Raw genomic sequence first — 14,424 nt, 5'->3', positions numbered from 1 at the left:
CTTTTTATTTATTATTAAGGAACGGTCAACGACGGAGCTAGCCTCGTTATGGCCAGCGTGGCCATGGTGGACTAGTTCCAACAAAGACCATGTTTACAATCACCAACTGTACGTAGTACAGCTAACTGGTATCTGATTACCTGTATCTAATACTTGTTAGCACGTTTTCAGCACAACGCACCAAAAATCATTTGAAGAAATCATTGTTCCTGATAGTGGGATTTTGTAACTTGTTTTTCAAAATACTTTTAAGGCAGAGAATTTCACTCGAATCTTTAAGCTGTCAGTGTCATTTTAACTCAAAATTTTCCAATCTTTCTGAAAAAATACTTTTGAAACTGGAAAAACACGGAGTACATCCGAAAAGGGCCAAAACTAATTAAGTTATCAAAAAAAACAATATTAAATCAGTAATATCTTCTAAACGGTGCATCTTAGAAAAATGTTACCGAAGTACTTTTTGTTTGCAAATTTGATGTACTTTCATAAAATTAGGGTGACAAACTTTTTTGACTTTTCTTAATAGCTTTTTTGAAAATTGTATTTTTTTAAAAAACAATTTTTTTCATTGTAACCTATTTTTCTCCAGAACAACCTACTGTGCACTAGATAGCATTTTTAGTCAGCTATAACATAAAGATAATAAAAAAATTATTAGCATGTCACTTTAAAGGGAAAATTTATATTTTAGTTCAAAACACAAATACCAAACTTTTTTTTTACCGTGCATATTTTTTCCATATAACACCAACAATTGTCTAAAACTTCGCCCAAGACACCAAACCAATCGGACAAACCGTTTCCGAGATACATTTTTTGAAGATATCATGTGCATTTTTCATGGGCCCTTCTCATAAGTAAGGCTAGATTCAAAATGGCGAACCAAGTATGCAAAACGGCGTTTTTCTTCCCCAAAAACTTGTATGCAAGGTTTCATGCAAATCAAAAAATACAAAAAATAAAAACTGGAAAAATTTCCCACTTGTTCGTGGAACCGCTCTAATATAAGATTATGTTAACAATTGGACTTAAACTGACCATTGTCGTATGAAAACTTTGCAGGCTCCGATTCGTTTTCACATAGGGGTAAATGTGTGCTATTTTTAGTCTTTAGAAAAAAAAAACTTAATCACTCATAGGTTCATTTTATTTTTCTTCGGTTCCCTCTTTTCAGCCCGAGCTGTACCTCTGTACACCAGTCAAGGTAGACTACACCAAAAGCTACTACATAGGTAAGTGCCCATCTTCTTCTGTTAAGTGCATTTAAATTTTCGAAATCGAACCTGAATAATTGAATTCTGTCGCCTTTCCCCTAATTCAGTCGGTTTCGAACCTAATGCCACGATGGAAACGGCACATCACATGCTGCTGTATGGTTGCGGGGCGCCGGGATCGGAAGCGGCCGTGTGGTAAGTATGACGGCAATAGGCCATCAATGCTTGTCGGAGCGTAAATGCTTCAGATGAAAAGTTGTGTAAATCGCATTTTTTTTTTTCGACAGGAACTGTGGCGAGATGGCTAAAAGCGACGACATGAAGGAGGAAACGGGTAGTCCGTGTGGCGCCGGGTCGTCTTCGCAAATTATTTATGCGTGGGCTCGTGACGCGCCAAAGCTTGAACTGCAGGACGGCGTGGGTTTCAAGGTGGGCAAAGATTCTCCGATTAAGTACATCGTGCTGCAGGTCCACTATGCTGTCATCGACAAGTTCAAAGGTAGGCGTTTATGCAAAAATATATCTAGTCTTAACAATTTTCAGCATCAAATCGAGTGGGGATTTAACGAATCTACGTTTGAAAAAAATAATTTTGGATATTCAATATATTTTGATTACACATGGAAACGGACCTATTCACTCCGGAGGGCTCATGTGGTACAGGGAAACAATTATTTTGCTATTTTGTGGTTTTCGCACGAAATCTAAAAAAGTTTCTATTACACCTGAATTGTAGGGTGGGCTAAAATGCACCCCTAGGGTAAAATGGCCTCGCGCTGTTGTTCATAATTTTTGGATTCTCAGTATTACAAGTTCAGTACTTTACCTAGCATTCTGGTACATAAAATCGCAGAATTAGCAATAGAAAAGCAATGCATTATGGACTGTTCTACTCTACATATTGAAGACGTGACCAAAGATTTTTCGTCTAACGACCTTGGCTGGGATAGAACCCAGACTCGCATTCCACGCAACAACCGGTGCACAGTGGTTCCCCTTAGAACAAAAGTTGGCCAAAATTGTTGCAAAAAAGCAAAAAACAGTTGAAATAGATGTTTTTTAATTGTACGAAGAAAACTTTACAATCAAGACGTTACAAAAGGGAGTATAGTGGAACCAAAACCTATGCACAATGTCGCAAAGCCGTATTTAGGAAGACAAAAATGTTTGCACCCAAACCGTCAGTTTTAGGTATATGGTTTCTTAGGGAAAGTTGCTTCATATTTTTTTTTCAATCTTTTTATGTTCGTAAAATTAGGGTGGTCTATAAAATTGGCGAATTAAACATACAAACTTTTGTATTATTTGAGATAGACCAAAGCAGTGTTCTAAACAGTTGTAGAACATTCAATTCAAAACAACTTTGTTCAAAACACAACGTTTTTATCTCTTATGGTTCATGAGTTATGATTTTTTTAAACAAACAGGTTAGGGTGGCCACTAAAATCGGTTTTCTTTGCATATCTGTTCATACGTTAATTTCTCGTGAAAACATTGTTCTGATTACATATAGAACTTTTAATGACGCATATTTTTGCTCAAGCAGCTTTATTTTTTGATTAGAAAGTTGAAGGCTATTTTCTTCGAAAAAATGGCTCTTTTAATTGGTAATATCCCAAAATGGAGCAAACCGATTTTCAAACATATAATTTCATTGGAAACATCGTATTTTCTTAATTTTTGGTAAAAATCTGCAAGAGCTTTTTTCTGTTTAAAGTATTTAATTTAATTAAAAAATAGGAAAAAAAAAATCAGCAAAAACTAGCCATAATTTTTCAAATAAAAGAGATAACAACTTAGCAAAAATACGCGTCATAAAAAGTTCTTAAAGTGTCTAGTATAAAAATTTCACGAGAAATGAACGTATAAAAAGATATTTAAAGAATGCCTATTGTCTAGGGGCCACCCTATCCTGCTTGTTTAAAAAAAAATCATAACTCATTAACCATAAGAGATAGATATATGGTGCGTATGTGCGTGTTGGTGTGCTTTGAAAAAAGCATTGTTAAGCTTACTACAGTATACACCGCAGATTATATAACTTAGAAACAGATATTTTCCAAAGTACACTTTACTTGTTATTCCTAATTTCAACATCTTTCGCAAAAAATCGCAAAACACATTAAAACCTATCTAAAAGCTAACTTCTCTAGCTATCTTTTGGTTACTAAAGGATAGTGGGACGTGTCCGTCATATGTTTTGCTTAGTCTAAATGTGAAAAATAAGTATATTTTGGCTAATTTTTATTAGAAACCGTCACTTAAAACAGCGCAGATACTCTTTTTTACCATCCATTTGACGTGAAATAAGCCGAGGAACATTTCTTCTGAAATAACCAAGTTGATAAACTCATTATTTTTTGCTATATTTGAGCAAAACAGTAACAAGAAACATTACGATTTTTTACAAAAATTTGTGATATTGCTACACTATAACAACTATAAAAAATATGTAGTCAACAAAACTGCACACATCATTCAATTTAAGATACTCTTAACATGTAAAAATGATAGAAAAATATTGAAAAAAATATCAACTTTAATTTTTGAGGTTTTGGCCAGCCAGAAACCACTGTGCGGTGGGCAGTGTGGCGAGGCTGGTCATAATTCAATTTCCAGCTATATTTTATCAGCAGATGGGTTTTATTCATTTTTAAATTTTAAATTATTGTAAAATGTACACGTTTAACAAGTTCATTTCTCCTATCATTGTTTTACCTGGAAGCTCATAATAGTATCAAATAGAATGATCCACGGTTAAAATGTTACTTGCACTAGTGACAACTGACAGAGCATTGAAAGATATTGTTATAAAAATTAATCCGGAATTCACGGTGTAACAACAAAACCTTGATGCACGAAAGAAGACGCAACCAGATATTTGTCGCCACTGGGGTGAGAAAGCAGGCAGCACAATATCACCCACAGGCAGCCTAAAAATTCTGGGATTTGTAAAAATTCCGGTTCCTTGGTAGATCTTCCAGATCTCAGACATAGACTGTCTTTTTTAAATGTTAAACTGAGATTTGTCCAGGACTTGCAGGACTACGCAAAATTGCTGTATGTCATGCATTTTTGATTATCATACTTTATCATAAATTTTTCAGGTATTTGAATTTTTTGGTTATGGTTCTAAACTCGCGACAATTACGCATGAGATATTTAAATTGTAGGTAATGGTTAAGAACTGACAGAATTTTCCCTACATAACTGCATTGGGTTGATCAATGTTAAGCTATTTTGTTGTGATCAATGTGCACTAAATTCGACAAGGAACTGACACTATTTCTTCTCACATTTTTTGTTGATTTGCACCTCAGTATAGTACACAAAAACGCCATGCATGTTGTGGGATAAAACAATACCCAAAAAATACGTTATTTCAGTAGCTTCATCTTTAGTATTAAATTAGGTCTCTGAAACAGAGAAGAGAGTGAAGGTTGCTTTTTTATGATAACGCAACAGGCAGTTGTTTTCCCTATCAGAAGACGGTACAACGGTAATACGTTAATATTGAACAAAATGTTGGTTCATATGTCAGCGAACTAGGGGAGGAAGCGGTATAACGATCATAGCACCTCTTTGTTCTCCAATTTGGAGGACAACCCTGACATAAAGTTATCATGCATCATCATTATGTAATTCAGTAAAATGATGCAAAATAGAATACTGTGACTTTTCTCAAATCAAACGTTTGGCTTCCAATAAAGTAGGTGCTTAGTACAACATTAATTGGAAATTAGTGGGATTCAGTTATTGAATTTCAAAGTCAGAGCAAAAGTTTGTATACAGGTTCTGCACCTGTTCAATTTTTTGATAGTAAGCATCATAGTTAAGGTACAACGAGGTAAGTTTAAACGGTACGTGCATCTCTTAGCGGAAGTGAATATTCACTGTAATTATTTTGGTGAGGCACTGTGGACTACCCCAAACCACTATATAAAAAATAATCTCAGTCATTATTCATTTCCGTTAAAAGAGATACATCTACCGTTTAACTTCCCCACGCATTTAAACTTACCCCGGTGTAGGGTAATGGATTTTAGTTGCACCTATTTATGTCATTTTCGCACTGCGTCTAAATGTATGCCGTGTTTTTTTCTATGAATATAACATATGGACATGAAAAATGTGTGTTTGGTGAAAAAGTCTAACTTTGTAGTTTCTAATAATACTAAAGAATGCATAATGCTCTCCAAATAGGATTTCATTGAAACGTGGGTTCGTAATCACCCAAGCATTCCTGAGTCCTGAGTAATTGCGCTAATTGGAAACTTCTTTTTCTATGATGCACGGTACATAGGTTAACATCCGACGTACCTCCTTATTTACATATTCTGCACAAAAAATACATCCGAAGTTCCTCCTATCTTACACATTCGGCACAAAAAATACTTGCTAAACCCCGCCCCTGATAGGATTTCCCGCCGTTTTATTTATTAATGGGTGTTCCTTCTGAACTGGTTTTGTCGAGGCGAAGTGGACTATACTGGGCGGGAGCGAACGGAGTTGGCTAGCGTCAATCGAAGTTTTAAACTCAGGAGCTCTGAAAAGAGCTAGGGGGTTTGACGCTGCTCTACGGGACACCAATGGACATGCAGTAGAAATGACGAATGCTGCCGACTACACTAGACACTACTGTTTATTTCTCTTTGTTTCTCGATACAAGGTTAAAGCAGCTGCTGCTGTGAACTTAACTTATGCACGCTACTGCGGGGGTTTTTATAGAACGGCACCGACTGTTTACTCGTTGCTGATTGGTCGACGTTTTCTCCTCTCTTTCGGCGGTAGGCGGAACAATGGGGCAACGTATCTTTTGTGCAGAATATGTAAAAAAAGATGGACTTTGGATGTTAATCTAATTGCATACAAAGAGGTACCAGATATGTTTTACAGTCTGAACCTTGACAGGCACACTAAAGACCTCATTAGATTCCGCAACACGATTCGTAGACAGTACCAGCGTACTGGTCTGCCTATCCTGAAGACCAATTGCAACCGTTTGAACAAAATCATCCAAGCCAGGATGGTGGATCTCAGAAACGCGGACTTTGCAAACAAAATTCACTTTCTCCCAGATGGTGCTAAGCCATTCTGGAAAATGGCAAAGATTTTGAAAAATAAGCCGAGACCCATTCCTCCCCTTTCCTCTCCTATCCAAAATTCGGCTCCATGTTTGCTAATAACCCCAATTAAAAAGACCAATGCTCTTGGGCAACACTTTGTGAATTCACATAACCTTGGCCACGCCATGGTGAGTCCCCACGAGCCTGCAGTATCTGAGGCAATGTCTAGAGTCGCTGCCACCCTCGTAGTTGTCCCTGACGAAAGTAGAATATCGGCTGATGAGGTGATAGCAGCGATTAAATCAACCAAGAACATGAAGGCCGCTGGTGTCGATGGAGTGGTCAACCTAGAGTTGAAAAACTTGAGTGTTGACTTCTTCAAGCACCTTGCAGTGGTCATCAATAAGTGTTTGAAGCTTGGCTACTTCCCTGCATGCTGGAAGTTAGCCAAAGTCATTCCAATTCACAAGCCTGGCAAAGACCCTACCAGTGCCAAAAGCTATCGCCTCATCAGCCTCTTATCCTCCATCTCGAAGCTATTCGAAAAACTTATACTCAGCCGTCTGCTGGTGTTTTCAAATGACAATAACATCTTTCTCAAAGAACAATTTGGGTTTAGGAAAAGCCACTCTACGATCCATCAACTCGCACGGGTTACTAACATCATCAAGCGGAATAAGTCCGTTTCCCATACATCTGCCATGGCATTGTTGGATGTCGAGAAGGCGTTCGACAATGTCTGGTATAATGGTCTAGTGTACAAGCAGCATCGATACAACTTTCCGATCTACCTCGTGAAGATCATCAAAAACTACTTGTCGGGCAGATCATTCCAGGTCTACTTGAACAATATCCCCTCTGATACGTTCAAAGTTGATGCAGGGGTCCCTCAGGGTAGCCTGCTTGGGCCTATCCTATTCAACATCTTCACATCAGACTTTCCTCCCCTTCCGGGTGGTGGTATTTTGTCAATTATTGCGGATGACACTGCCGTCATCTATAAGGGTCGAGTGATCCGTGCTCTGACGAGAAAACTCCAATCAGGCCTGGATGTTCTGTCCGACCATACTATTTCCGCACTCCAACTCACCTCGGCTTGTTCCGCCTGGTAACTCAAAAGTCCACCTTGATAACACTCCAATTCACCCTTTCCCTTAAAAATAAGCTTGACGTACACAAGCAAATCATCCTCCCCACCATTGAGTACGGAACGCCAATCTGGGAGAGTTGTGCTATGTGCCATTACCTCAAACTCCAAAGGATCCAGAACAAGATCCTTAGGATGATCCTAAACAGACCTCCACGGACCCGATTTTCTGAGGTCCACCGCCTGGCTGGCCTTCAGCCTCTCGAAGAGCGACGAACGGTCTCCTTGGAAAGGTTCAGAGACACCTATCTGAGATCAGATCTTCAGATCATACGTGAGCTGGCACGTTAGTTAAGTTAGACTCGTAGTTAGGTAGGATATCAAATTTTTTAATTAAACCAAAACACACCCCCCTAGGGGTATTCTGTAAACTAGATGAAATACGCAAATACTAAATTAGAATATCCAAGGAACAAAGATGAAGAGCCAGATAGGCTAATCACTTGAAATGTTAAATCAATGTATACATCATTATCAACAGAAATAAAAGAAATTTTACTACTACTGTTTTACAGTCAGTTGGTGGTAAATCACTAACAGAATAACATCAAAATATCGAAAGCGATTTTTTTTCTCAAATTTGAATGTTTTGCCTCCCTGGGCAGTGTTAGTAAGCGGGTAAAAAGTTCATGTCTTTTTCAGGTTTTCATTTGGGGGGGGGGGGGTGTCATGCATAAATAACTTTGCCATGTTTTGTATTAGGGGCTGTTCATTAACTACGTAAACAGTTTTTTGGAATTCTTGCACTCCCCTCCTATCTCCTGCGTAGACAATTGTTCATACATTTTTTTTTAATTTATATGGGCCGTGGATAATTGCCACCCCTCCCCCTCTAACTGTCTACGTAGTTTATGAACAGCCCCTTAATTGAGCGGAACCCAAGTCGCCGTGATCCACCTTTAACCGCTGACTTGCTCCTGCTTACTGCAGGACCCAATGCCTTGCCGTCTAAAGCGGTAATGAGTAGAGGCATGACAGCAGCGCTGTTTTATGTCTTTCCAGCTTCAAGCAGAACGATGTTCAACAAAGTGGTACTCGATTATGATGACTGAGTTTGGGAAAGACTTTTATTTCATGTAAACAGAGATAAAATTATCATTTGTACATTTTTCAAAACTGTTATGGAAAATTGAAAAAAATATTTATGTCATCAGATTTGTAATGTAATATCCTATCGATTGGCGTATTAGGATTTTTATTTCATTCATAAATGACAAAGTTACAAGCGTTCAAAACCTAACACTATTTCACAACACATATTTTTTTGATTTGCACCCCAGTATAGTCGACAAAGACGTAGTTCTACGTCAAATTTCTTAAACGGTTTCCAAAATTTCCGAATTCCATGGCAAGTTTAATGAACGGTGCCAACAAAATCGAGATCGAAAAAAGAAATCTCATAAAAGATTTAAATTTAAGTTTCTCACCATACTTTTCAATCCTTATACTCCTCCTCCATTCGCAAAAATATCTGAAATAGGTAAATTCGAAAGATCTGCTCATGTTTAGGAAGAACCTCCTAAGTATATTGAATTCTGATTTCTCATTTTTTTTAACTTCATGTTTGTCGACGTCACTTGTCGTTCTGGAATCTTGTGATATTGCCAAAGCCGTCATGTTATTATAAATTAAAGTTAAATTATGCATGCATATCCGTGCCCTTTAGTGATAAACCTGACATCATTCCGTATTTTTCGTGGTATCAAATTAAAATTCCAAATACCAATCCACTTAATCTAAAGCCATGTTTCAGGAAAAAAAACCACTCTGCAGGACCAAACAACCAGTCAATCGAACCTTTTTTTTTTCATCCCACTGACTGAACCGAAAGTTGCGAATGAATGTCAAGCGAGCTGAAAAACACCACACGCACTGGCAATGATCGTTCGGATGACGGAATCGTAAGTGGTGTGTGCTGTGGGTGGCTAAAATCTACGTGCCACAATTTCCAACCACCTACCCACGCACGCATACAGAACTCCAAAGCCAACCAACGACCGGCGAGAGAAACCGGAGATGGATAACTGCACGGTCGATCAAACTGACTCAAAATTGGATTTACTCAAAATATGAGGAAAATCCATGAAAATTTTACTCAGTCTAAGAGTATACTAATATACTCTATCGGTTTTCCTCATAATCGAGAAGTTTTTTTCAGGAAAAGCCCGGAAAATTCAACTCACTATTGAGTAAATCAACTTTCGACTCGTCTCAATTCTGAGTCGGCGTGTTCCAACCAGAAGCTTTCTTTTCCCCCAACACGACACGTGATCGACATTATCGTCACGTTCTTGAAAACCACCCAGCAGAAGGTGGAAATTCATGAATGATTAATCGCGACGTGTATTGTCTTTTTTGTTTTGTTTTTTATGGGAAACGTGGAAAAGTTCTTCTGGTAGTTCAACTTTAGGGGAATGGGATGGGACATTTATAATTTATTATTACCATAAGGGTTATTTCAATTTTGAATTGGCATGTCAACAGGTGGATATGTAGTTTCATAAGGAGCTGTTTGAGATTTTAATCGAAGAATGTGTTGACAGTGAATATTTAATTTAGGTTCAATTGAGTTGACTAGTCATTTCATTTCAGATGGCACAACCTCCGACGATTCCGGAATATTTCTACACTACACGTTGAAACAGTAAGCTCAATAAACCTTCCCCATAAAGCTATGTAATTCACACTCTTCCGCATTACAGGATGAACAAACAGGCTGGCGTTCTGCTGCTCGGCACCGGTGGCTCCATTCCTCCGATGAAGGTCGAACACATGGAAACGGTATGTGACATCCGTGAGAACAAAACCATCTACCCGTTTGCCTATCGAACACACACGCACAGCTTGGGACGGGTGGTTTCCGGCTACCGGGTGAAAGTCGACGAGCAAGGCCAGAACCACTGGACCTTGTTGGGAAAACGTGACCCACTGACGCCGCAGATGTTCTATCCAGTCGAGAGCACCGAACCAATCCGCACTGGAGATCGCCTGGCCGCGCGGTGTACGATGGAAAGTAATCGCAATACCGTCACCAACATTGGGTAAGTTTTTGTCTTTGTCTGAATGATTGAGAATTGGATTTAAAAATGATACCTTTTTCCCGGAAACAGGGCCACCAACAATGACGAGATGTGCAATTTTTATCTGATGTACTACGTGGAAAACGACGAACCGCTGCAGATGAAGTACTGCTTCAGCAATGGTCCACCGTTTTTCTACTGGCACAATAAGGATACCGAGCTCAATAACATTCCCGACTACGACGCAAGTCACCTGTAAAGTGTGGATTTCATCGAAACCCTCCTCCTCATGTACTGAAACAATGAGGAGAGACACAAAGCATCACCATTCACATCATAAATTATAGATACCTGTGTAGAAAACAAAACAAAGTGAGCAGCTAAAGTCTACAACAGTCAAATTTTAAACTTATCATAAACAGGAGCAGGCAAGCTTGACAAAGGAGAAATCAATCTTTCGAACCATATCAGCTAAAAGGTTTTAAAAATAGACAACAACAGCTCGAATCACACCTATCATAAGTCGGTTGAGGAAAGCAGGAATCACGTAGAAAAACATCGCTTTAAATTTAATAACGCCCTTCCTAAATTTTCAGCGTACTTAGTCTAGTCATGGAGTGCATTTCATGTGGAAATTCTTTATTTAGCGTATCTCTGGACAAATCAATCTCAGATGGGCCTCTCCGACAACCAGAAGTCATGTGACAATGAACGGAATTACATTGACAACAGGCACTTGAAGTTAAAATCAAGGCCCAAGACTGCTGTTTAACAAATTTTTGCGCTTTAAATTACGCGACCAAGTTATGTTATAACAAATAAAATTGTATTTGATCAGATAACAATGTAATAAGTTAATTTTTGTACGTATAAGACTGTTTTGTATATTATACACGCTTTATTTGTAGTTAAATCTGTCTGCATATAGTAGGCATAAGTTTGATACTTATGAACTCTGGTTGTCTGGTCAGGTTATATATTTTTCGGTTAAGACTTATTTATTACGTCCAACGTTCATTGTTACTTACTTACCGCGTTGCGTAAATGATGATGGATGTAATTTGGATAGGGAACAAAGTGGCAAATGGAATCGATGGTACAAGAGTATTGCTGTGACACGAACTGGTTGAACCAATATTGCAGAGTTTATATTATGTGCGGGGATGAAAGGGTTGCTGGTATTAGTACTATTTACGAACAGGAGACTGGACTCTGAAATATATACTTGGTACGTTGAGTTATTGCTTTCAATAGATCTTTTCTTAGCTGGTTTAACCACTATCGAGTAATCGACGTTTGCTGTGAGAGGGAAGACACTGTCAGGAATTGGTGTGTATGTACTTAAATGCATTTTTTTATGGGTTCGCTTAGCAATCTACAAAACTTACGTCCTCAACTTTTACTCATTGTCACACTCTCTCTGTAGATAGCTCACTAAACATAAACACTGATTTTATCAAGACAGGTTCAATTATACAGAAACCATTTTTATCACACAAAATGTAAAAAAAGTAGCAGAAACTAACTTTAAACACAAAGAGAAACACAAATTATATCTATCGATGTAAAAAAATATCGAACCAAACTAAAACATTCCTTATATATAGCGATACAAAAGAAAAACAGAAACAAGATTGAACATTCCATTCCACCTACCTGAAAAGTCTCCAAGGCACACCATTATCCTGAGGTAGCCCAGAAGCGAAAGCATCCAGGCAGCATTTTCCAACTCTTCAACCGCGGTAAATACCTACCTACAATGAATTAAATTCAGCATTACAGAAATTCACACAAAAGTATATGATAGAGGATTACCAACCACAACGTCTGAGATGAAAAAGACGTAAATAACTACCAACCATCTTTTTTGGTAGAAGACATGATGAAACATACAAAAACAGAAAAAGAAGAAGATTGCAAATCCCTCGTAAGTGTAAAATAATTAACTCTAAAATTAATATGGTTCAAACAAACAAACAAACAAGAAAAGTATCATATATCATACATAAATTTATGCAGGATTTGATGATAGCTATCCTACATGTAATAATATTATGAGCAACACAGGCATCGGAGGAACACTGGAAGTGTAAGATTCAAACTCTAGAAGAGGGACGGATATTTAAAAAAAAACAATCGAGCACAGATGTAGTAGGATATTATACTATGGGATATACATTATTGCTGATAGCTCTATGGATACAACAGCATATATGAAGCACAATAAAACAGGCAAGAAACTAGTATTCATATTCATAAAAGTCCTGGTGCGAGTGCTTGTGGTGTTTGTTTGAAATGGATGTAGAAAGAAATTCCCTTCGAACCAGGGCTGTGTAGTCGGAGTCGGAAGGATTTTACCAACTCTGAACCCGACGTCTCAGAAGATTATGTATGGAATTCCTAAAAATATTCTGTATATGTGCTAAGACCTTGAAATTCTATTCAGCACATGACATTTTGTTGGAGCATTCAACTTGCGAAACACGGTTATTTAATATGATGAAAATTATTCTAAGTTGGAGTTACGTGTCCAGTTATTTAGTTTTATGACATATGGGCTACATCAAACATTGTCGAATTTACGAGTATCGCTTCACATGTAAATCTGAATTGATTCTACAGGATTCGAATATTAAAGAAATTTCTATTTTTTCTAACTTTGAAATATTTTTTTCTTTCTTTTTATCTAGTTTGTAAATTTAACAAAATTTGATCATGTCTGATGTCTGCAAAATATCTCAATGTGCACCATTTTCGCCATCTCCTTCTTAGGCAGGCATGGACAATCATTTACCTCCGACTTTTTCATCAACAGAATTCCTTAAAATGATGAATAAAGCATTTGTAGGCTTGATATTAGCTAGAACTTTTGTGAATAACTCTAATCTGAATCTCTTAAGCATGACGAACTAGTTATTGTTTTTCAGTAAATGTAATTTACATTCACTGAAAAACAATGGTGGGTTCTGTTCGCTCTCGTTCATCATGCATAAGAGATACACTGCCTAGAATCGCATATCGAGTTTTCGAGCCGCTCCGTCTGTCACTTCGTTTGTGGTCAGACTGTGCGTGAAACATGGCGAACTTTGTACTATCCTTTCACTCCACCGAAAATTCCCTTAAGAAACTGTCTATATTTGCTGGAAGAGCAAATTTTTCGACGGTGCCGTGTGCCGTCAACGCCAATAATAGGCAAATCCAATAGAAACTAAGCTATTGTTTCAGCCTCTGGCGGTGAATAGGGGAACCTTCAAAAGAGTGATGAGGGTGGAAATGTTCACCGTGAAGCATAGGAAGAGGACAATATTTTCCCCTTCCTGATTAATTTATCCACCGCAGGTGCTTGAAATCATCATCCGTGTGGAATATTTTGTTTTCTGTATCGGGTTTGCAGTTGGGGCTTTCATATATTTTTGATGAGAAAAATTAAGATTTATAAAATTGTACCAGCGGTTATGATCTTCCGGATTTTTAATGTGTGGTTATTTCAGCTGTAAATTAGTTCAGATCTGTAGATAATCGAAAAATAAGACCACTCCCGATGGAATTTTGCAAGTTATGCAATAAAATGTAAATAATTTTGAGTTTTGAAAATCGTCATTATGATGGAAACAAATGGATTGGATGACATTTCCTCTCAAAATCGGCTAGCACACTCTACATTGGTGGTGCATGAAAAGAGCCTATAGAGAAACAAATGTTTGCTTACAAATCAACAAGAAAAAAATATAAATAAAAAAATATTACACGATTGTTTTTGTTTAATGTCCTTCATTACAAGTTAACAATATAAAACAATCAAAAATATATTCTTTAGGGTACTGGCACAGGAAGTGATCTGAGCAAACCAAAATTATTTCGGGTGGCTTGGTTTTCCCTTACTGTTGGATCAATATTCTCAAGCCACGCGAATTGAACGTCGGTGCATCTAGAAGTGTAAAAATATTTTAACTTTTTTATTCTCTATTTTTTTATTT

General features: G+C 37.6%; 1 protein-coding gene across 1 annotated transcript in view; it reads left to right on the top strand.

The window, feature by feature from the left end:
* Phm (Peptidylglycine-alpha-hydroxylating monooxygenase) overlaps positions 1-12,708 on the top strand; it is a 55,679-nt gene extending 42,971 nt beyond the window's left edge. Inside the window, exons 2-7 of the mRNA XM_065226013.1 lie at positions 1,175-1,232; positions 1,322-1,409; positions 1,502-1,713; positions 10,020-10,071; positions 10,130-10,468; positions 10,538-12,708. Of these exons, the coding sequence (XP_065082085.1) occupies positions 1,175-1,232; positions 1,322-1,409; positions 1,502-1,713; positions 10,020-10,071; positions 10,130-10,468; positions 10,538-10,706 (918 nt within the window). The 3' untranslated portion in view covers positions 10,707-12,708. The remainder of the gene's footprint in view (positions 1-1,174; positions 1,233-1,321; positions 1,410-1,501; positions 1,714-10,019; positions 10,072-10,129; positions 10,469-10,537) is intronic.
* Positions 12,709-14,424: the final 1,716 nt, after the last annotated feature.

This window comes from Ochlerotatus camptorhynchus, unplaced genomic scaffold (genome assembly GCF_037179485.1).
Source record: "Ochlerotatus camptorhynchus isolate MF236.1 unplaced genomic scaffold, CSIRO-AGI_Acam_v1.1 ptg000243l, whole genome shotgun sequence".
NCBI classification, from domain to species: domain Eukaryota; kingdom Metazoa; phylum Arthropoda; class Insecta; order Diptera; family Culicidae; genus Ochlerotatus; species Ochlerotatus camptorhynchus.
This window is presented reverse-complemented; position numbering and strand designations above follow the sequence as displayed.